Genomic DNA, 24,700 nt, shown 5'->3' on the forward strand with positions numbered 1-24,700 from the left:
GTGCCAGCATCTTTCCCACCCTTCACAACTGGAATAATGACATGCCTGCTGTTAGATAACTACCCTGAGGCACACCTGCAAACTACTGCAGCAAACAGTCTCTCTCAGGTCTACCACACATCTACATTTATCTCTGTCTGACGGCTCTGGGAGTGTAATAATGTACCGATCCCCCCCTAAAATCTGCCTCCAGTCAAGTAGAGCGCCGTAGTGTAAATTGTTGTGACAGGGGGATGCATTTGGTTTCCAACAAAAGCCAAAATTGGAGCTCCATCACACATAACAAAAATGATGTTGGTGACCATGAATTTTCAATGTTTTTGCTTTGTTCTTGTTAAATTTCAACAGATTTTATTGATTAATATATAGTGGCATACTCTGTTTCTGTTCCCTGTAACAGTAAATCAGTCTCTCTTTCTCCTCCCACAGAAAATATTTGTGATGCCAAACATGGACGACATATGGCTGCCCATAATGCACTCTGCCATGGATACACGCTCAAATGCCAACTTGATGACTGTGACAAACGATGCCTTGAAGGATTCAGAGCCGGAGGACTCTGAGATTGTGGACGTGTGAAAACTGCTGTTCAAAGACTGACTTTGTATCACCGTGAAGACATAAGAAGCCCCCACTTATCTTAAAAACCAAGGTGCAACAATGGGTCCGACCAAGAATTTAATATTTTTAACTATTTTTCAGTCCCATTGTTACACAAAACTGCTGACAGCCCAGAGCTCTTTCATTTGTGAGAGTTAAAGCAGGATAACGGATGAGTGGTGACTCAGACGTATTTGAGTGTCATCGACTATCGATTCACACTCTAATGAATACATGTCCCGGGGCATAAGGAGGATCAACAGACAGCCATCTGATTCAACTAGAGAAACCATAATACCTGTGATGTACAGCTGCACCAAATGCGATAGTTGTACAGTGTAAACTTTTAGCGTGACATTTCTAATCAAGTGGTGTATTGTTGCTATTGTAACTTTAAGGCCACTCATAAAGAATGCATACTACAACTGAGGAAGTACTACTAAATTTTTGAGATTTTACCTAAAGTCCCACCTTAGAATAATGCATATTTTACAGGAACACCATCGCCTCTTATCCTCCACTCAGCTGCCTAGCACTTATATGCAAAGCAATCAATCACGCTGTGTCTATGAAAGACACCGGATCCATTAAGTTTCACCATAAACACAGTCCCGTCATCAATACTGTGTTCTTTTGACTCTGTGGTAACGATTACAGTCAAAATTGACTCAATAGACTGTGTGAATTGAAATGTGCTGGTAAACGGTCTGTTGAATGTACAAGTAGGAATTCAGCTAGTCTCTTTCATTGACATATGTCAAAGCAGCGATTTTTTTGAGTTATCAGAGTTGGGAAAAAAAGTAATAATTTTCTATATTTATTGCCAAAGCAATCTCTGTCGTTTGAGAAAGGTAACATAATAGGTGACAAGTCAAGCAATCAGTTAATACTTTCCTGCTCCTGCTGAGGCCACTTTTAAGTTGTGCAGCCAACATTTTACAAACTTCAGCTGGAATTCTGATGATAGAAAATAATCTGCAGGGAATGATTATTATTTTCTGGGTAAGAAGAGACTGAAAGCCTGTTTTAATCATGTTAATGCATAAAACCATAGTTTGTGGGTAAATCAAACCCGTTTTGTTTGAATTTACAGCACACTGGATATTAGCCATATGATTTAATGTCAGCAGACAATGAATGCTATTTTGTTGAATTATTTATTTGCTTTGCTGTTCAGTGTTGTACATGTTAATGAAGAACATCACTTATAATCTAGAACTACAGAAGCTCTGTAATCCACCAGAAGACTCATCTGCTTTACAGGTGACTTGATTACGTTTTGTGTTCATACAAGTGTGTTGGCTAGTGTACGAGGCAGAAAGTGCCTTTAAAGTAATCAAACATTCCTTCATGGTGAGCCGCCACATTTCTTGCATCGGATAAGGAAAGAGATAATGTATCCGTGCCATTCGTCTTTTAAGACATGCCCTTTGTTTTCATGTCTCGGTGTTCATTTGCACAGTGATGGAAATCTCAAACATTGCTGTTGTGTTCAGTGATGTCGCTGAATGTTACGGTTCTGATCGTTGTGGATCAATAAAACCTTTTGCTTGGAAGTAAGATTTCAGCCTAATGGTTCAAACAGAAAATATGAGAACTTACCAGGCATATGTGTGTAGCATTAAACGTAGGCTATGTAATTCTGCACAATCACAAACCCAGAGGACTGTCACATTCAGTGAATGCTTTTCATCTGCTAGCTGTCCATCTTGAGTAATTTGTCAGTAAAATAGTTAAAAACTTGAAACAGAGCAGGATCTGACTCAGGGTTCAAGCTTGTGCACGAGACAGGTTTCCATTTAAGGAGATTAGGGGTAAAACATGACTAAGAGCAACTTCTTCCTCTAGCCTGGTGGACTGGGGTCACTTATTACCTGCCTGCAAATGAAGGTGGGATTGAATGACATTAGCATTGAAAGAGCAGAGCCGGTTAATGCACCTGGTTCCAAATGTTGAAATGCAAAAAGAACTTGTTCTTGAAGGGATTGTTGAGCAGGCTTTATGTCATCTGCTTAAAAGCAGGGGACACCAACCCTACATCTGATCAAACACCTCACATTTTTAGGACTGATTTTAAATAGCAAACCCCTGCAGGGGGTGTATTTTAGCCCATTTAGTGGGGACGAACTGACAAGGGATCGGAGACCCCTGGTGAGAGGGGAGCAGTTATGTCTCCCATTATATTCCAAACAGCTGACAGTACTAAACCTTTAAAAGTTGATTGGATTAACATGCATCAGTGACTATAGTCATACTAATTTATAAAACAGCCTAAGAGCTTTTTTCAATGACCCTAGTCTGTTTACAGAAAATATTTAGGCATGACCTTGTAGATGGCTCCAGACCTGTAATCTCACAGGAGTTTAAATGCTATCCTTTCATTCTGCAATATTTGGCCATCTAAACAGACTATAGGATCAGGTTACTTTTTCCATCCTCTGGCACTTTATACATCCATTCTGGGCCATTTAAGGTTGTCTCACAGGCTTCAAGTGAACCAATTCAACTTTGATCATTAAGTGTTGATCATTCAGCACTTTGAAGATGTGCTTAAACTTGTAAGTCTAGTTTCTCCTGCCCCGCACATTTATGCAGGATTATAGCCATTTGTGTCTTGCTTTAAAAGAGAAACTTGGGAAAACTGCCAAGAAGCTCCAGTTATGACAAGACCAGATAATCTGGCACTTCTTGGTCTGTGTGAAAAGCCAAGGACTAGGCAGTTCCACTTCAAGATGTGCCCTCAAGTCAGTTTTGCGAGACATGCATGCAAGAATAAGACTCCCAGACAAAATATCAGAAACTTAATTCTTTATTGCACTTTTTCCAAAAGTATACATGTTCATAAAAATCATGATGTCCCACATTTCTTTTAAGTTCACAATTTGATGCCCAGGTTAATTAATGAAAGTCTGCATTTACTTCCTCAGGTTAAAGAGCTAAGAAACATTTGGACCGCACACTAATTGTACACATTTTAATTTGAAACAATTCTGGCATTAACTCAAGTTTATATAGTTAAAAAAAAAAAAAAAAAAGTCTCATCTAGTGCCTTCAGTATTAAGATGTCTAGCCATCTTCATGACCAGATATTAAAAGTCAAATTACCCACCATGTCTGACTTACACAATCCACACAGCTCCAGCTCCTGCAAGAGAAAAAACGACTAGTTTAATTAAGATACTTTATAAGAAAAAAAAAAACCTCCAGATGATTTCTGGTTCATGTCAGATTTAAAAATTAACTTCAGTTGAAATCAGAAGTCTAACTCCAAAAGAATCATCACCATTGAACCAAAAAAAAGAAGCTATCATTTAAAGAACCATCCTTGTTGGACAATGTTCGAACCTGGTCAATAAAGCTGATTCTGATTAAAAGTCAAATTACCCACCATGTCTTACACAGTCCACACAGCTCCAGGTCCTGCAAGAGAAAAAACGACTAGTTTAATTAAGATACTTTATAAGAAAGAAAAAGAAAAAAAACCTCCAGATGATGATGTATGGTTCATGTCAGATTCAAAAATTAACTTCAGCTGAAATCAGAAGTCTAACTCCAAAAGAATCATCACTCATGAACCAAAAAAAAAAAAACAAGCTACTATTTAAAGAACCACTCACCATCACGTGGCACACACGCTGCCCACGAGAGAAACAGCTAGTGTTGGACCTTTTCTTTAGAAACAAACGAAACACACAAAAAAGTCAGTCACGTCTGTTATTACATCCATAATCTGGCGTTATACATGTGGTAAAATATTACCTTAAGGTTCTTCGTAGACTCATGTTGCATTCAGTGCCACTTTCAACCCGATAACACTACGTTGAGGCACTTTATAGTCAAGTATAATCATTAATACAAAAAAAATAGCCCACAAACTGCCTCACAGGCACGTTTTTGCCCCAGTTTTCCCCGGTTCTCCCCGACCACGTCCTCCGCCGGCAGCGTGGTGTGCAGAGGAAGAAAATGTCTCCCGGATGTGTTTTATACCACATCCGTGTCGGCGGCTCTGCTCTGATTGGCTGAGAGGAGCTGACGTCACCGCTCCTCCACTCGCGTGGATATGAATCCCAAAGTCCAGCCCACCGCCTTCATTTCAGGAAGAAACCCCAACTAACGCTTTATCACAGCGCTGCAACGCTGAAAAACACATTTACAAACATCTGCTTGTAAGCCAAACCGCGTCTTCTATGAAGCCGGTACCCGTGCGGGCCGAGCCGCCGTGTGTCCCGGTGTAGCAGCTGGAAACATGGACCTGACCGGGAGCAGCAGGGCTGTGCTGGCCGGGAGCAGCAGGGCTGTGCTGGGCTGCTTTGTGGCGCTGCTCTGCTGCGCTTCACTCCCACAGACGGTAGGAGAGCTGCCTGGAAAAGCTGTCTTTGTTAACATTACATCAAAGTTGACCATTAAAGGACAGTTTAAAACGTGATTCTGGCGGATTTGATTTGATTTTCACCTCTCAAGTGTGTTATTCCCCCATGCCTGTTGAACTGTCAGGAGTTGGCTAACATGGACAGTAGCTAACTGGCTAAAATAAGTCATTTAAATTAGGCTTTAAAGCACTTAAGTTAATTTAACAAACAGTTAAATGTTAGTGTGGATAATCTAGATTTTTTAAAAGTCAAGTTTCAGAAATCAGGGAAATGTTCAGGGAGTAAAACTCAAGTGTCACTCTGTTTGCATCTTTATTTTATTTTTCCCACCAATACTTAAGTATTATCACATTTTATGTCACACTGTACTCAGAAATATTTAGATAAGGTCACAAATGTTGATAGTTGTTTGTCTCAGTCTGTGACCCTATGATATTTAAGTTGATGGTCACAGTTAATGATAGTTTAACATAATAAGTTAATAATTGTAATGACTTGCTTGACAGCAGTTTCATTTTAAGTAGTTTTTAGAGTTTTTTTTTAATATAATGGATATCATTCTTTACAACCCAACCAACTTTTACAACCACATGTAAATACTGTAGAACAACCATGTATTTAACATGTATAAAGGTAACTTCACATAAGTATTGTATCTTCATTGATCTTCACTAAATCTGCAGTCACAAAATTTGGTGTTACACCTATAATTGTAATTATTGCAATATTATGAGCCACAGTGGTTTATATGTAAAGATTTCCCTTTCAGGCATGGTGTTTTGTTTGTATATTATCCCAAATATTGTCATATTTTCATAAGAATTAATACAAGTCATATCCATCCATATTATTGTCATAAAGAGCCATGCTTTTCTCAGAGGTCGCCCACCAGGCCACAGCGCGTGATGCTAAAATTTGCTTTTGTGACACAATTGCGGATGAATACCCTTCAAATACAAGACACCTTGTCATCCGTCAGTAAAACCAAGGGGGTTTAACTGAGTATAAACAACAAATTAATGCAATTAAAGTTAAAGTGATGCTTCTAACCTGTATTCCTATCATCTGCTTGTAACTGTGCTCCATTCAGTTCAGTAATGTCAGACATTCTTCATCAAAACTCCTCTCAAAGTCTAGCATTCTTTGCATGGCAATTCTTTGTTGCTGGGTCAATTTAATCATGCCAATACACAGCAAAAACAAGAATGCTGGTATCACAATGCAATATGTTGTGATATGCATTGTCCTGTAAAAGCAAGCACCAAAAACTTGTGATGCTGGAATAGATAAAATATTGATGCCTTATTTTTTTTTTTTTAAACTGAACAAAAGACATGAACTTATTTAACTGAACCAGAGCCATAGAAAGGCTTGAGAGAGAGAGACCCCTTTGCTGCTAAATGCATAAGCCACTTCAACTAAGAAGGAGATTAAAGTAGCCGTATAATCCTCTATCATGTCTCGGGTTCCCCTCTTAGCCTGTTAGAAAGTCTGTGGGTGTAGTGGGGTGACCAATGCTAGGCTAACTATAGATTCTGACTTAAATGTGTAGGTATGTGTATACAGATGGAATATTTAGAGAATACAAATGCTCTTTTTGTCTTTATTTATGTAACATCAGTTGATTTTTATTTTTTTCTCTTTCCTTTTTTTGGCCTTGGAATTATAGTGTATACTTCAGTTTTATGGTCTTTTATTGCAAATTTACTTTTCCTTTCATTATGCTTATGCCTCACTACACACACACATTGATACTTGATACTTTTTAAGTGAAACTATATAACTGTTGCTTTTCTTTACTGATGAGGCCCTGATGTTATTTGGTGTCTTTAATTTAGTGTGCCTTTTATTGTTGTCTTTAGTGTGTCTTTTATTGTGTATAGTGTCATTTTAATCTAGTGTTTGTTTTTGTTTTGTTTACATTTACTGTTTAAGAAAAAAAAAGGTCTGTGATCCTGCAGAATGTTAGTGCTTGAATGTGGACCAACATGTGACATTCTCCTCTGAAGAATTATGCCGATAGCAGTTTATAGGGATGTGCTGACTTAAATGTTGCAGTAATTCCTCTTCAGTGATCTATATGAAATTTGAAAATGGCAAAATTGAGTCCAAAGAAAACATTTAGATAGTAAAACTCTGAAGTGTTCCTAATTCAAGTGTTTCGTCATGTTTCATCAGGAAAGGGTGTTTTGTATTATCTATCTGTCACCTCACCAAACTTCCTTTTACAAGTAAACAGATGTGTGATAGCTGTGGGGCTTTGCATGTTTCACAGACAAGCTGCAGAAAACTTGCTTATTGCTTGCACTTTTCAGAAGAGCTCAGTTTACTAGAGTTGAGTTTTGTTTTTTTCCCCGATACACCTGGAAGAAATTCTTTCTCTGTTATGCACTTTTTAGTGCGTAGAATTTCTGGAAATATATCTATTGCAAGTTTATCAACATATTCCACTTTGATTAAACATCTTCCAATTCCCATATTCTTTCTAAAATCACTTGCATAAAGTAACATAATCTAGTAGTTAATGATAGCAGGAGCTGTTTGCTGTGTGCTCTTATAGCTTTATTTTTTAGCATTATAGCCTTTGCTGATATCATGTCATTAGGCATCCTCAGGAGAGGGACGCTCTTTTAAAAATTGGATTGAGTTTTTGTCCCATGTGCTTTGAAGCTAATTACTAGCCAAAAAGTCATTTGTAATGAAAATTGAGGTGGTGAATGATCTCTACTGCAATGTTCTCTGTTGCCACGGTGCTCTCAGTCCTCCACAAACCATTTGTGTGTTAGAGGGAAATAAATTGTTGGTGTAACTGCTAAGAAAATCAGTTAAATTTCCACTCCTATGTATTATCCAGTGATGTACTACTTCAACATTTACTTCATCAGAGTGAGACACAAAAAGGGTTTCTTGTGCAGGTGTTCTGCTAAAGTGCCTGTTTACACTTGATCAGAAAAGTGTCCATTACAGCCTTGTTCAGGTTAGTCTGCCAAAAACAGGATGTGAGGCACGGTGACACGGCATGAACTGCTGCCAGTGACAATAACATGAGCACTACTATCAGCATCTGTTCAAGCCATGGCTGGTCTCATTGCAAAAGGGAAAATAAAGATCTTAGAACTCGCCAAGAGTTTGGTTTCACCCAGTTCTGTACTATTATGCAACTCTTATTACACAATATATTTTCTCTGTAACAAACCGAATGAGGAAATGGGAGGGAATGCACCATTATCATTGTCTTCAGCTGTATCAAGCTTTGTAGCTTCTATCTACATTCATTCTGAGCTGCCAAACACTGTAAAACCAATGCCCATGAAACCTAAGATTTCAGCATATTCACCAGGTGTTGGACGTCAGTGTACATGCAAAACCAAGAGGGCAACAGATGTTTGGAAAGTAATTTGTTTGCGAAACCAAAAGGCCCTGGTAGAGGTTACAAGTGTCCCAAAAAACAGATTAGTTATAAGTTTTATTTTTTTCCCAGCACTGTTGTGTGATGCTCGTGAGTTTATGACCCAGTGAGAACAGCCACAGGTGCACATTATTGACACAAACGCTTGTGTAGGATGTGTGAGTCTACAGCAGGGGATCCTTAGGCAAATGGGGAACAATCTAGTTTCCCTCTGTTATTAGTGTGAAATGTTCAGGGGTTGTTTTGCCTTGGTTTCTGTTTGGTTGAGTGCAATATGCTTGAATTCTCTTAACTGCAAGATGATTAACTCACAGATCTAATAATTGAGAAATGACGGATACCGAGGGGAACGGTGGGATGGTACTTCGCAGTAAGAACAAACATACACACTGATACAAATTAAAGAGGAAGCCTTTAATGTCAAAGTATATTTGATAGAAGAGGGATGCATCAATTGATCAGCTGATAATTGGAATTGGTCGATGTTTAGCTGTTCAATAACTACCCAATTTAATTGTAGTAGTACCAACAATGATCCTTTTCCTTTCATGTTTATCAGTGTAAAATAGTGAGAAATCAAAAAATAATGAGAGGTCAAAGCTAACAATGTGTACATCATGTAAGGGAAAAAAATTAAATAACCTGTGGAAAAACAACAACCAAACTCTTTGGGCCAACTGACTTAATCTGACACTTAAACAGCATCTCCTGCTGAGCATGTTCTGCTATCAAAAACTAAAATATTAAAAATAAAGCTCATAACGCACAAAATGCAAGCAGTACATTTGACTTTTTTTTTCATATTAGATAATCAAGGTACAAGATATTTTTTAATTTGAAGATATAAGGCACATTTGTAGACTTAAAAAAAAAGTCTGATATTGAATTTGACTGGTCCGATTGGGTTTGTGCAGTTCTCTGGTTTGGTGAGCAGTTTTCAAACACCCACGCTCGACTGTTTCCTGCACACTCATGCCAGAAACCACAAGATGCCCATGGCTTGGTTGTGAAGACTTTTTAGCATTCCTTAGTGGGTGACCAGAGCACACATCACCCACGTTGTTGTTCATTTTGCCATAAGCTAAGTCATGAAGTTGAATTGTTTTGCTGCTAGGCAGGGGTCAGTTGTTTTTCTTGTATTTTCAGTATGTTTTCTTTTATTTATTTTGCCTTTTCGGCATTTTTCTTTTTGTCTCAAATGACTTTCTGAGTTTTGCTGCCTTGTCACGTTTGGTTTTCTTCCACATACCAAACCCATCCAAGTCATGTTCCCTTGTCTGTTCTTGTATTGACATATCTGAGTAGGAGTAACAGGTTTTGGATAGATTGGTGCCCATATGGCCTGTCAGCCCACTATTCATCTGTGTGGATGAAACTTGAAGGCCTCTTTTCAATCAGTCCTCCATAAAATCAATTTCAAAAGCCAAACCAGCTTTACAAGCCATGCTGAACAGCAATATTTAAATCACCCAGCTTTTGTGTCACAGCTGTAATCTTTTAGTAGGATTGGCCTCTAAGGCTGCAGGTTTTAATTAATATTGCGCTTAAATTGTTCGTACTTTTTTCTGTAGAGCCAGAACCCATGTCATATTCTATTGTTCGGTTAGCCAAGTCATGATATGTTGCTACACACGATGCTGCTCATACTGCTAGCCTTTTCCTTTAAAAACAATAAGAATTATAAATGGAGAAATTAAAAAGCTACCAATTATGTTTTACGGTATGACACATTTTGACTTTATAGCAGTAGTTTTTGTTCTTTTTCCTGTGAGCCCAGTTCTTTGGGAAGTGCCATCTTTATGTCCAAAAGAGAAATTGTTAGTGACTTTGGTGGTGATGGTTTCATATCCTCTTCACACCAAATGCACAAGCATGACTTTTGATGTTTTGTTTTTGACCCTCTTTAGAATATTTCTTCCCTTTTAGCTTCTTAGATATCCTGTGGTATGGAAGACATTAATAATGATATTAATTTAAGACAATGGCCATTGTCACACTTGCCTTTTTAATTGTTTTTACGCTAGTATTTCTTCTTTTTAGTGTAGCATCTGAGTGCCTTAGTGGTTATGGTGAGGTGCAGTTATTTAACTTTGATCAGACGGTGGATTGTCTTGTCATATATCTTTATTATTGTGTAATCATTTCAAATGTTTGTAATATTGGGCATGTATTAGGAAGGAGTAAACCAGAGTGATTAGTGACTTATGTGATTATTCACTTCTTTAATGCTGGAGCACACGTTCTGTCCTAACCTGTAGGTTTAAGTAGGAGGACTCATGCAAGCACACGTCTGCTTGCTGATATCTGATTTTTAACTGGAATTTGTGATCTTTTGAAGTATGCATGTATTTGATCCATGTGTGTATGTTGTGTTTTCTGTAGGGGGTTTGCAGTGCCAGCACAGTTTCCCTTCCTGAAAGTCTGCTGTTCGTATCAACATTGGATGGAAATTTGCATGCTGTTAGCAAGAAATCTGGCTCTATCAAATGGACTTTGAAAGAAGGTAAGATGCTCATTTTTTACTTGCATTATGTTAATTATACGATTTCCCTGCTTCTGCCTGTATAAAATTCATGCAATATGTTGTTATATTGATTCTCTAAAAAAAAAAAAAAGATTTATTTCTATGCAAACAAAATTTTATTGCAATCCTGGTATCAATTCTCAGATTAGATGGTGGTTCCTAATCCTATCAAATGTTTACACTAAAATAAAACAATCAATTGAGACAAGTAATAAACTAACTTTTGGTTCTCTGTGTTCTTTAAGAAAAGATATTGACTTTTGATGCCATTTATTAGTTATTAAAACCCTTTCTTTGATTTAATCTTGTTTTTAAGCCATAGTTGAAGAGAGTGCAGAGCGAGCTTCCCTTGGGCTTGAAAACTGTGTAATTATTAACTGACAGCGGGGCAAATATAGCCTGTAATCAAGGCTGGAGTGGGCCAGGGTCAGCAACTTTCCTGTAGTATCACATGCACACACAGCATGTACTGTGATTAACATGGTAATGCACCATACACTTGGGAGGTGAACTAGAGACACAACAAAAAAGTGCATAAGACTAATAATTGGTCTATAATCTTTTATGTATCTGAAATCTTACGAATCACGCCAATTTGAGATTGAGAAAGATTGGGTTGGCTCGATACCTAAATCACTGGATTTGAGGCAGACCTGCCTCCTCCGCATCATCTGCTTTCCTGGAACAGCTACTGAATATAGATTTCCTTAGTTCTTTACGGGCTTTGCACACACCTGTTGTCGAGCTTCATCCAGCCAGCCGTACACCTACATGATGAGGGGAAGCAGAAAGCTTTTACCTTGACTGAGGTAGACTGGTTCAGTTCAGCCCCCGAGCATGTCCAGTCGCTGTTTGTTTTTACCACTCTGTTGGCTGTGAGAGTGTATTTATGTTTCAGTGAACAGTGTCATTACCCTCTCCAGTTACATTAGTTGAATGCATATTGAGTTTAACACTCGTTTACCACCTTCAGATTATCCCACACCTAACACCTGCAATTGTTGACCCCTTTGGGCACTGCAGAGATCAGCTCCAGCTGGTCCACACCCTGTATGTTCACACTATTAAGAGGTGTGTGTGTGTGTGTGTGTGTGTGTCTGTGTGTGTGTTTGTGTGTGTTCAGAGGTGTGTCTAGCAGTAACAGAGGCTTCACAGTTGGGGTATTGTGACTGGTTAAGTAACCCGTTGAAACAATAATTATTGGTGTTGCAACATAAATCTAAGGTAAACATTTAATCCCACAATGCACCAGTAATATAACTTTGCAACCTTGTAAGTAGGACAAAAATATTGCATTATTTGTTAAATAATAACTGAATGAGTTTGAACGCGCAAAAGCATAATGGTAAAGATTTTATTTCTCACATGTACCCAGAATAAAAGCACACCTGTAATCGGTCTTTTAGATTGGGGCTGCTTGACGTTTGTTTGCCTCAAATGTTTGTTACACAGGAATATCTGTTCATTTGGACTTTGTGTTGGCTGTATTTGAATGTCACCAGTGTTCATGTCATTCTGTTACCCAACAGCTTCTGGCCATGCTTCCCTTTGTTGGATGATATTCTGGTCAGTCCTGACTAGCACCTTGTCTCTTTCTCTCTTCTCACAGATCCAGTTCTTCAGGTCCCTACACATGTGGCAGAGTGCGTATCCGAGTCATTTTTCTCACACACAAATAGACAATTAGCTGTACAGCATCTCTTTCTAAGACAGTATATGTTAATAATTATGGCAACCTGTTAATCCTGTTTTAACTGTCACTCCAATTTATTGTTAACATAATCTATGTTGACAACTTTTGAGAAATGATCTGTTCTTCCTACCAGGCCGGCATTTCTACCAGATCCCAATGATGGCAGCCTGTACTCTCTGGGGGGAAAGAACAACGAAGGCCTCACAGTAAGAGGAAATAACTTTATCAAAAATTATAATCTTCTCTCTTTATTAAGAAACACTTCTCATTTCCCTTTTCTATAGAAAAATCGCTATGCATTCTCATTATGCATATACAGTGATGCAGACAACTTGTTTCCATCTAATTTCTTAACTGAGACAGAAATGCATCATATTCTGATATTTTCTTTTACTTATTTTCCTCCAGAAATTACCGTTTACTATCCCTGAACTGGTCCAAGCCTCTCCCTGTCGCAGTTCTGATGGAGTCCTTTACATGGGTATGGGTAATAGTCATTCACCAATGGAAATTACTTTTTATCCCGTAAAACAGTAACAAAGCATTTTGTCTCTGGGGATGAACTGAATCCCAAACATGTCCATGTTTATCACCTCACCACAATGAGCTAGTGCTATCGGGCTTCAACAGAATATGTTACATTGCCTTTCTGTTGAACTCAATCTTTTGTCCTAACCTCGCTTTTTTGAATTTACAGCTGCAAATGTGGGAAAGGTAATCTACCGAGGGGACTGTGTCATTGTTTGAAGAGAAGCGGTTGACATTTGCCTCTCCATAGACATTATCAGCACAGCTTTTGTTTTCACGTAACTTAAGCTGCCAACTGTACGGATGCAAAGGGTTGGAGGGCTCTTTTATATTTTTGGACTAAATCATCAATTACATTTTGGCTATATTTATATCTATGAGTACAGTCACATTTAAATTACACATTTAACACAATAGGAACAGACAGAATAGCTTCATAGCTTTTCTCTCAAATTCTTATTCTTGTCAGCTCTAAATCTTTCTGGGTCAAAGTGGCCATTCTCATGTTTAAAGCGTGTCTGTATTTTTTTTTCATCAAGTATTGTCTTATGACAATATCTTCAACTGTGAATGCCCTTTTAACAAACCTGGAATGGTCCACCGAGTATGTTGTGTGAGTTCATGGGAAGAGTAGTGCTCCTACACCGTCCTACGACAGATTATCTGAGATGAGCACAGAAGACCTGATCAAGTTGTTTGATTTAAACATCTCAACTGCATTATCTTTGCTGGATGCCATTTTACATGGCAAGACTCCCACATGGGATATTTTTAGGTCACTTATCATTTACTGAACATATTACAATGAACATCTGTAACCTATCCAACAGTTTCTATGACACATTGTTGTTCAACAGGTGTCACATTTGCAGAAATCTGAGAATTGAGCTAAAAAAACTAGACTCAGTTGCCACTATTTAAATATTGATAGATATGAATCTAATGTAATGGATGATGTCATTGAGATGATGCTTTTGTCAGTTGCTGTTCAGTACTTTAGTAGTGACTGTTTGCCTGTGTGCTCATGAGCAGGTAAGAAGCAGGACTTGTGGTATGTGGTGGACCTGATGACTGGTGAGAAACAACAAACTCTGACTTCCTCCTTCGCTGAGATGTTCTGCCCTTCGTCATCTCTTCTTTATCTGGGACGCACAGGTAAAAACAAAACCACTGTTGCAGTGCAAGCAATGTGTTGTTTTTCCCCTCTTTTTTTCTCACAAGGTAGCCCATCCCACTTAGTTGCTGATTTAATTTAATCTTATTTACCTTGCACACCCAGACTATTCTACAACCATTGTTTGCTTCCTTACAATCTCTAATATATCTAATCCTCAACTCTGTTTAAACAAGACCACCAAGCCCATAATCTGACCTGGTAGATAAGGACCAGAGGAGCTGTAATGTAATTGTAGACAAGAACTTTGAGCAGGGGACCTGGAAACTGAATCTCTGCTTGAAATTCTGAAGCTGGTATGACGTTACAGTTGACTGTCACTGAACTACATATCACATGGGCTTTGTTTCAACTATCCATTTTTTTTTTTCTTTCAAAGGAAATTCAACACCATTTAACGATGCAACCAGAAACATCAATTGATAACCAAACATCCACGTTTTCTCATTTGTCCCGTCCATGTGTCAGAGTATACCATCACCATGTATGACACCAAGAGCAGAGAGCTGCGCTGGAATGCCACCTATTGTGACTACGCCTCCACCCTTCCTGATGACGATACCAAATATAGTACGATTCTTCTTAAAAAAATGCATAACCTGTCCCAGTAATAGACGTGGTTTCTGATTCATAATACCTAATACTCATTTGTTTTTCACTCATCTGCAGAGATGGCTCATTTTGTGTCCAATGGTGACGGACTGGTGGTGACTGTGGACAGTGAAACTGGAGACGTTCAGTGGGTTCAGAACTACAATTCTCCGGTGGTGGCGATGTACATCTGGCAGCGTGAGGCTCTCCGCAAAGTTCCCCATACTAACGTTGCTGTGGAAACCCTGCGTTACCTCACTTTCATGTCTGGGGAGGTTGGACGCATCACTCAGTGGAAGTATCCGTTTCCCAAGGAGGAGAAGCCCAAGAATAAATTCATGTAATATATCATTTTATTACGTTATCTGCGTATCAGAATGATTTCCATTTGATAACCATTACCAGCCACGTTTTTGTAACAACTCATTTTTTACATTTTGTTCTGATCATGAAGACTGTTCAGACTGCAAACACTAGACTTGAGTTGTCCTAAACATGTTGGGGCATTTTTAAAGTGAAATCAGAGCGTTCTTTGATAGTTCATGTCAAGGCTTCTCTCTAACACAAAATAATAATACGCAGTTGGAAGAAGTGGCTGCCAAATGGCCCAGTTTCAGCTCTGGGTTTCACAATGCCTGCTGTTTTATTTTTATGTATCATCTCCACACCTGCTTTCGCTGAAAGCGCAAATCGGACTTTCAGTGCTTGATCCTGTGTGAAAGTTTCACCTTTCTTACTGATAAGATTCTACTGTTGTCATTGTTCACTTTAGCACAACACATGCTGCAAGTTTGTTTTTTATTTTTTGTTCTCTATAAAGTAGGCTAATACATTTTTTGACTGCACTTTTTTTTCCCCAGGGCCACTTTGTATGTAGGCAAATACTCCACAAGCCTGTATGCATCCCCCTCTCTTGTGCACGATGGAGTAACGGTCGTGGTGAGTGGTATTTACATATATATCTTACTTTAAGCAAAATACAATACTTATATTACACTAAAGATAGGAGTCTAAGGGTTTGCCTTTGTATTTTTAGACGTTTTGAGTTGATAACAAGCCTTTTTGTTGTGTAGTTCATCTACTTGATTCAAGGTTTCTTAACCAGTTATGGAGTTAGTATGCATTTCTCATGTTCTAGTTGTACCTTGGCTTGCCCCGATCTCAACTCCATGTTCCACACAGATTCCACTTCCTCCAATAGCAGTTTATTGATCATAGGCTTTCCTCACACCTATTAACAACTGTATACCTTTGGCGATCAAATTACAAGTTGACTGTGGTAAATCCCAATATGAATGCACTCATGACAGCCCAGAACTCACGCTGGGCCACATTTAAAAACCCTCCACTAACCAGACTTGATAGTGTCACCTACTATGCAGTAACAGTTAGTGAAGTAGGTCTGAGAACAGCGTCAAAGCTCCACCGCTATCTTGTATTGGCTTTTAACCGGCCATGTCCAGAGTGCTCGCATCAAACACACAATCTCCTCTAAACTTGCATTCCTCCAGAGCACAATGCATTTCTGAGTGATATGATATCCCAGACTGCCAAATCACCTTGAAACAATATTTAAACATCATCAGGCAGCGGTATTGAATCTTTGATAATGTATGACATGGGAACCAAAATAAAAGTCCTTGATTAATGTGGAATAAATACGGTTGTCCAAAAACTGAGACTCATATCATTTATAGATGTGACTGTCAAATGATCTTTGTGCAATGTTGATTCGGTGTGATCTTTTCAGAACTTCATCTGTTCCATAATTTGGACCTGAATGGGTTTTTAACTAGAACCAAAGATCAACTCTTTTGACCAAAACTCATCTTTGGAATTAATCTTTTCATTGGTTAAATGAATTATCAACAGAATCATGCATTTTGACAGTATTGCTAAACAGAACTTGATTTTAATAATGTTTTTCTTTATTTGCTAAAAAAAAAAGTTCTAAATTCCTATTATTGGATCTTTGTATTTATTTAGTCCAGGGAATATTCAATCTTTCATACACATTTTTCTTTATTTTGTCAAAGACTTGAATGATTTCCACATAATTATATGCACCTCTTTAACATTAAGTAACAGAAAGTTTTTCAGCTTCTGTTAAAACGTTAAACGGCACGCAACTTACTCAACTGCGTGGCGGTTTTTTAGACTGATCAAGCTTTGCAACATCACACGTCAGTTATTTTATTTCTCCTTTTGCTTTACTCACAGTTGATATTTAATCCCAACACGTGTGGGGAAGCATTTTAATGTCACAAGCTGACAGCTGTCCACTTGTGAGTGGATCACCCAGGGTTCATGATAATGCCAGGTTTGAACAGCCTCTTATCAGGGTGATTTCTCATGTAAGCCCATGAAGGATCTGATAGTCTTGTGTGTGTTTTTATTTGTAGCCTCGTGGCAGCACCTTCCCTCTGCTGGAAGGTCCCGACAGCCAGGAGACAGAAGAGGACAAAGAGTGTGTCATCACACCCAGCACAAGTGTAAAATTTAACGCTGCCCTCGGTGAGCGAAACCGGATCAACTATATGAGGAACTACCTTCTTCTCATCGGTACTACAGCAGTACAGAAGTCACTCAATTACACTATCTCAGAACTATTCATGTCTTTTAACTGATCTGCCTACATGATACTGTGAAAAAGCTTTAGATTTATGCACTGAGGTTTGGCATTAGGATACACTCTGGAAAAAGGTGGTTGAATTTGGACATTTCAGTGTCAACACTGTCAACACCACATTTTGAGCTCAAGATTTTGCTGTGCTCTCAGTAAATGTAGCAAGACTGCCCCCTGCTGGGTAGCGACACAGATTAGTGCATGATTTCTGTAACATTACAGTTTTTCAATACTATTGCCATAAACAATACAAAAGATTAAATATCACAACTGAAATAGTTATTTGGATTAATTTGAACAGTTTTGTAAATGAAAGTTTCTTTGTTTTTGTGTTTCAGGTCATCATGAGACGCCTCCAGACGCTCACACCAAGATTCTAGAGAAGTTTCCCGACATTTTCCCTCGCAACCAAGGCAACGTCATCCCACCTACTACTGATAAGAAAGTGGAAGAGGTCTGTCCCAGTGGGCTGTCCATGTGTTATTGGATGTGTTTTTTACGACATGATTTACTATCTGTGCAGAATTTCTCATCCACTTCTCTATTTTCTGTGGCTCCCTCCATCGTTGTTACAGAAGGTCAATGATAGTGGTATGGATGATGGTTCACCTTCTGCTGTTCCTAAAACATCTATCCAAGAACCCGGGACCAGTGGTCGCTCCATCCGCCCAGAGGCCCCTGTGGACTCCATGCTGAAAGACATGGCCACCATCATCTTTTCTACTTTCCTCTTGGCTGGCTGGGTGGCCTTTATGATTATCTATCCCAAAGTGAGTCACACAGAAGCTTCTAGTGTACTCTTTGTACTACTCAACATTATCCATTACTGACACAGTCGAATATTACCAGTCAGGCCTTGCAAAACCTTTAAAGATTAATCTCATGGCTAAAGACATATGGAAATGAAAAAAAATAACAAAATGGATTAGTACAGTACCTCTGTAGATGAAATTGGTCACTTTTTAGCATGAGCAAATCTGATAAATGCCAAAGCAGCGGCTGTGTCAGCAGCACTTATTGTACATATGAACTCCACAAATAGAGACATTTGGTTGGCACTGAAGTTTTAAATGCGGTGTCCTCTCGTACCTCAGAGTGTCCACAAGCAGCAGCAGCTGCAGCATCAGGAGTTTCAGAGGCAAATGGAGGAAAGGCTGGAGCTGCTTCAGAGGCAGCAGCCTTTCTCCCCTGCAGATGTCAGCTTGGCTGCTGACAGCGACTACCTGGAGGTGGCCCGCACTCGGTCCGATTGCTCAGACCACAGTAGCCCCAATGTCACCCCTCGGGCCTCCAATCACTCTAATTTGTCTGTGTCGGAGCTCGGGAGCTCTGCCAACGAGCATGAAGATGGAGGTAAAGTCCATGAAAATATATGCACAGGTGGTGTTTGTAGTTGGTTAACACCTGAGCTGTTAAACCCAGTTTTCACCATTTAAAACGTGTCTTTTCAGAGGATGAGTCGAATATCGTTAGAGTGGGCAACGTCACTTTCCATCCCAAACAAGTCTTGGGCCACGGTGCAGAAGGGACCATTGTGTACAAGTAAGTCCATCAGTCATAGGAAGAAAAGTGTAATATACCCAGAGGTACATGTTGCTTACTTGTATTTACACTATTTCTCCACAAGGGGTCAGTTTGACAACCGCTCAGTGGCTGTGAAGAGAATTCTCCCAGAATGCTTCAGCTTTGCAGACCGAGAGGTTCAGTTGCTGAGGGAATCTGACGAGCATCCAAATGTCATCCGCTACTTCTGCACTGAGAGGGACCGCCAGTTCCAGTACATCGCCATTGAGTTGTGTGCTGCCACGCTTCAGGAGGTGATGATTCACTTATTCTAGCACTTCTCTGGGGCTTGGGAGGTTTCTCGATTAATTACTACTCTTCAGTACTGAACAAGTGCTTTCTTAATTTCTAAAAAAGCTTTCTTTACATTTATTTATTTTGTAATTTCTGCATAGTTTCTTTTATAAACCTATTTTCTCTGTATGTCATTGTAAATTAATGAAGTAAAAGCTTCAAAGAAGGGCACTCTTTGCTAAGATGAATTCAGTACAGTATAAACCGAGCAGCCTGTTGCAGTTCAACAGCTACAGTGACCACCATCTTTCCTCCTGTTAGTACGTGGAGAGAGAAGATTTCAACCGTCATGGACTTGAACCCGTCACCCTTCTGCATCAGACGATGTCAGGCCTGGCCCATCTGCACTCTCTCAACATTGGTATCAGTCATTCACTACTAAATAATTTCACATTCCTCTCACTGTTTACTGTGTTTTACTGAAATGCATCTTTTTGTCTGTCATCTTTCTGCAGTGCACAGAGACTTGAAACCCCACAACATTCTGGTGTCCATGCCCAACGCACACGGCCGGGTCCGGGCTATGATTTCCGACTTTGGTTTGTGTAAGAAGCTGGCGGCAGGCCGCCACAGTTTCAGCAGGAGGTCCGGGGTCCCGGGGACTGAGGGCTGGATCGCTCCGGAGGTTCTTAGTGAGGACTGTAAAGACAACCCGGTGAGTTAGTGGTGAAGTTGTAGCTCTTTCACAGTGGGTGTGAGACTCTTTGGCTGACAGTGATGCTGACACTAACGTTTGAGCTGGTGTTGTGAAACCTGATGATGATGGTGGTGTTTATTGTTTTGTACTACACTCTAGGCCATGCTGTTTCCTCCACTGTCCTCATGTGTTTTCTTTTTTTAGACCTGTGCAGTGGATATCTTCTCTGCTGGTTGTGTCTTCTACTATGTGGTGTCCCAGGGAAGCCACCCGTTTGGGAAGTCTCTGCAGAGACAAGCAAACATACTTCTGGGCACATACAGCCTTGACTATTTGCAAAGCGACAAACACAGTGAGTTAAATGTTTTGCTTTTTTTTTTTTTTTTTTTTTTTTTATTAGGTGGAGAAGTTGTTTTTTTATTTGATAAAGTAAATTCTTGAATATTTTCCAACAAGTGTATACTGTAGGAGATGGATTACACTTCAAGAACATATTGTCAAAAGCAGCATGTTTGTGTCTTTTGTTTTAGGCGACATTGTAGCGAGAGATCTAATAGAACAGATGTTGAGTGTGGATCCCCATAAAAGGCCTTTGGCTGAAAGTGTTCTCAAACACCCTTTTTTCTGGAGTCTGGAGAAAGAGCTGCAGTTCTTTCAGGTGACTCACTTTTACACTTCCTGGACAGCAGCACATTTGCTTTTTTGCATGCAATGATCTTTTACTGGAAATCAAAACTGCATATTTTACCTAGCATATTCACAGATTTTTCACCCACGGTTTTTGTGGTTTTCTTTCTTCTATTTTGCAGGATGTAAGTGACAGAATAGAGAAGGAGCCCCTTGATGGACCAATTGTTAGACAGCTGGAGAAAGGTGGAAGAGCTGTTGTCAAGAGTGACTGGAGAGAGCACATCACAGTACCATTGCAGACAGGTATGACGTTGGTTAAAGTGTAAACAACATGTTAAAAAAAAAAAGAAAAGAATGGGGGAGTGAAAAAAGAAGGTCCAGTACTTCCTGTCAGCAGTGTCTGTCAGAACCTGAGAAGACTGTCAGGGGAGCAACAAAACAAATGATAGAAGTAGTTGTGATTAGACCAGAAAGGTATTAAAAATGGAGGAAAACTGTAACTACTGTATGGAAAAGTGTGAACTTAAAAATATCTAGCTTATTGTTTTGGGTTAGTTGTTTTATGTGTCAGGCAAAAATGGAAGGGGGATGAATAAAAGCATGTATCCTGTTGAGTCATTGATGAATGCTCTGGGTTTCGTCTTCCTTTCCATCTTTGGTAGATCTGCGGAAATTTCGCTCCTACAAGGGTGGATCAGTCAGAGACCTCCTGCGTGCAATGAGAAACAAGGTGAGTGTGCCTTTTTTGTCAAATAAAATGGTGTCTAAATGAGGTGGTTATCTTGTCAGATTTACAGTTGACCTTGCTTCAACAGAAACACCATTACCGAGAGTTGCCTGCTGACGTACAGGAGACTCTGGGCTCCGTCCCTGATGACTTTGTCTCCTACTTCACGTCGCGTTTTCCACACTTGCTGATGCACACCTACCTGGCCATGCGGACCTGTGCCCATGAGAGACCTTTCCTGCCTTACTACTCCGCTGCAGAGCAGTTTTCTAAAACACAGGCTCAGTGTTCACATCAGAGTCCACAAAGACAAAATGAACCATGCACTCAACACGTGCCAACACACACGTCTCTGCCTTCATTACAACACCAGGAACCTTCACATTCATCACTGCCTGTGCAGGTCTGCAACAAAACGGTTGCTGAAACAGTGTCTTCATCACCAGAAGAGCCTGTACCGTCACTACTTCCAGTTCAGACTGTGCAACCACTGGAGGTGGCACAGACGACACAGACTGACTTGGACAGTCAAAGCTCCACATTTGTCTCAGAATCGCCCACAGTTCCTGACGGGCAAAGTGAACCCGGCCCGTTGAATATGGCCACACTGGCAGAAACGGCGACACTGGACAGTAAAACATTGTGAACTAAGCCAGAGTTTGGTGGACCCAGCACAAATGGGAGCATTGCCTTTTTAAAAAAAGTAGAAAACAAGCAGGAGTCAGTTGCTGTGCCGTGAGCTGGTGAGGACCAGGCCTGCAGTGCCTGGGAGCCGCTGCCCGGTGCAACAGCTGGGTCCTGAACATAGTGCCTTCTGCTGACCTGGAGGACAATGATCCCCAACACAAGTCTGCCAACTTGTGCATCTCTGCCAAGAGGAAGTCGCATACCCAAAGGGATCTTGCTGGATGCTTTTCTTGTAGCTGGACGGAGCTAAGAAATGCTTTTAATTTCATCACACTGTGTCCAAAAAAGAGTTTTTCAAAAAATAAGTCTGCCATGGGAGATGTCTAAATGTTGAAAATATGGGTGGCTTTCTCGTGCAATGTCATGTATTTGTCTGTTTGTTGCACAGATGCTGTATGTATAATTTTGTGTATACTGATTCAAAATTTGGATCATGAATCATTTAATGTGGCCACCGTGCCTTTTTTTTTTTTTTTTTTTTAAGAAAACATCACTGTGCTGTGCGGGTACAGCTCCTTAAATAGACTATGCTAAATGTGCTTGATTCCACTTAATGCTGCTAGACTATGTCACGTTTGTAAATCAAAACTTGTACTGACCCGGTTACAGTGGACTGCTCCAAAGGATGTTCAGGATGGAATCTGAATACATTAGATAATTTAATCCTTATGCTTATGTTTTTAAGTATAAATAACACACCGGGCCACAAATTGATAATGTATTATAACTTTTTATGGGTGTCGAAGTGAAGTTAATGAATTGCACATTAAATTTTATTTTGTCTTTTCTACTCACATTTAGCTTGTTTCTCTTGTAGCATCTCAGGATGGGAATCTGGAAGGTTTTTTGTTTCCAGGTGGTATTGTCTATTTTTTCTGTTGCCACAATTCATATCAGCTTGTTTGTAGCATTTTTCCTTAATCAAGTAGTTTTACTGCAAACAAATTAAGTGGTTATCTGTTTGAAAAGGTCCAACACAATTTCATGGAACCAACGCAGCTACTGTAGGTATTAAATAACTTTTACAGGTGCATTTTTTAAAATGTTCTGCTTCTACCTCTCCCGCCTGCTTCATATTGAGTTGGTCTCTCAGAAGGGCTCTGACCCGTTAGGGCCAGGAGGACAAAGAATATCAGACGGTGTCCTGATGTGTTTGGTACCAGGATGTTGCAGCAGGTCATCTGGGCCCTGCCACGTGTGGAGCAGGTTGCTGTGAATAGAGATGACTTCCTAAAGGTCCCTTCAGATTTATATGTGGAAAGTTTGGAGACAAAATGATCACCTCAGACTCTTTGTTGTGTTCTTAAGCACATCTTTTGAAAATTGTGTCTTTGCTGAGCTGCGGGGGGAGACCTATATTGTAGGGGGATGTTGTTACTATCTTGTGAGGGTGTGATTGTTTTGCAAAAAATTTAGAAAGGTGGGAAATACCAGAATGGCATTTTATGTGAATGCATGGATGCAGGCTTTTACAGCAGAACAATGCGTTCTAGATAGAAAGGGTGGTGTTTACTCAGTTTTGATCAGTGTAAAATTTAAGAAAACAATTTAAGACACATTTCCATAAATCTAGTTTGAACATTTGTACATGACTCCTAAAGGCTTCTACTTTCCACCATGTTTGGGTCTTTAAAGGTGTCATTTTAATTGTGATATTGTGGCCAGATTTTTAGAGACACATCCATCACATCCTTATTGCACTTGGAACAAAAGTGATGGGGTTCTTTAGTGAGAGATTACAACAACAAAAAAACAGGGTTATGTCACAGTGCTGAGGACTGCTCCTTTTTTATCGGTTGTGTATCCTGTCATGCTCTCTAGTTTCCTTGTTTATTACATAACGATTGGTTGAACCTGCAGCCGGGGTTATCATACATTTATGGTGCTGGTTCTGAACATATGTTTATGGTAACAAACCACCATCCTACAAAATACAGCCCGTTTTCATTTGTTCATTTTCCAGCTCCAAGATGTCTCAGTTCCGTATCTGAAATTATTTTTATACTTCCGTGAGTTATCACGTGATGCACAGCGAAAAGTGCGGGTCAGTTATGTGAGTTTCGCCGGTCTTTCCCCAAAAACGAAACTTAGAGCGGGGAGCAGTCAGCAGGCAGAGCCCAGACAGCAGCTCGGACCTGAAACCTCGTCCTACCAGGACCAGATCCAGGTCCAACTTTGTTAAACTGCTGTCCAGTTCAGCAAAGCTGCAGAATGACTACTTCCCCCCCTCTTTTTACCAGAGGTAAGAGGCATATGTTTTCGTCATATTTTCCTGTGTTGTCTCTCCGACCTTAATGTAAAATAAATTCCTACCTTCACCGGTCGCCATGTTTACTCTGTAACATCTGCAATTTAACACTATTGTAAAACCTAACAAAGATATTAGGTAAGTGCGCATGTAGTTGTGTTGTGGCTTAAAACAAACAACCGAAACGAATAAAAACTAACACTTTTTTCCGATCAAAGGAGTGTGCAACCTCCCTCACGCAATTTATACCCCGGGGGGTGAAATACCAGAGATGATTTTTACATCCAAACAGCGGATGTCAAAAATATATTTTCAAAACGTTCATAAGTTTATATGGATTTTATTTATTTATTCAATCATTCAATTATTCAATATTTTTTTTAAATGCTAGAAAAGATG

General features: G+C 39.6%; 2 protein-coding genes across 4 annotated transcripts in view; both read left to right on the forward strand.

The window, feature by feature from the left end:
• The window catches only part of LOC133421937 (testis-expressed protein 2-like), a 34,982-nt gene extending 32,832 nt beyond the window's left edge, over positions 1-2,150 (forward strand). For both annotated transcript variants that reach the window (XM_061711742.1, XM_061711743.1), the window contains one exon: positions 430-2,150. In XM_061711742.1, coding sequence (XP_061567726.1) covers positions 430-579 — 150 coding nt within the window. In that variant the 3' untranslated portion in view covers positions 580-2,150. The remainder of the gene's footprint in view (positions 1-429) is intronic.
• Positions 2,151-4,705: 2,555 nt separating this feature from the next.
• LOC133421926 (serine/threonine-protein kinase/endoribonuclease IRE1-like) lies at positions 4,706-22,849 on the forward strand. Of its 2 annotated transcripts, none has more exons than XM_061711728.1 (22): positions 4,706-4,948; positions 10,762-10,882; positions 12,513-12,546; positions 12,730-12,802; positions 13,005-13,077; positions 14,157-14,279; positions 14,767-14,868; positions 14,968-15,229; positions 15,750-15,828; positions 17,292-17,451; positions 17,854-17,969; positions 18,091-18,285; positions 18,610-18,868; positions 18,967-19,057; positions 19,143-19,332; positions 19,634-19,733; positions 19,828-20,027; positions 20,214-20,361; positions 20,540-20,667; positions 20,819-20,942; positions 21,302-21,369; positions 21,455-22,849. In XM_061711728.1, the coding sequence occupies exons 1-22, from the start codon at positions 4,847-4,849 to the stop codon at positions 22,010-22,012; spliced, it is 3,306 nt and encodes a 1,101-aa protein (XP_061567712.1). In that variant the 5' UTR covers positions 4,706-4,846; the 3' UTR covers positions 22,013-22,849. The 2 variants fall into 2 exon arrangements, with proteins under 2 accessions (XP_061567712.1, XP_061567713.1); XM_061711729.1 differs by having other exon boundaries at positions 17,292-17,403.
• Positions 22,850-24,700: the final 1,851 nt, after the last annotated feature.

Source organism: Cololabis saira, chromosome 21 (genome assembly GCF_033807715.1).
Source record: "Cololabis saira isolate AMF1-May2022 chromosome 21, fColSai1.1, whole genome shotgun sequence".
In the NCBI taxonomy this organism is placed as follows: Eukaryota; Metazoa; Chordata; class Actinopteri; order Beloniformes; family Belonidae; genus Cololabis; species Cololabis saira.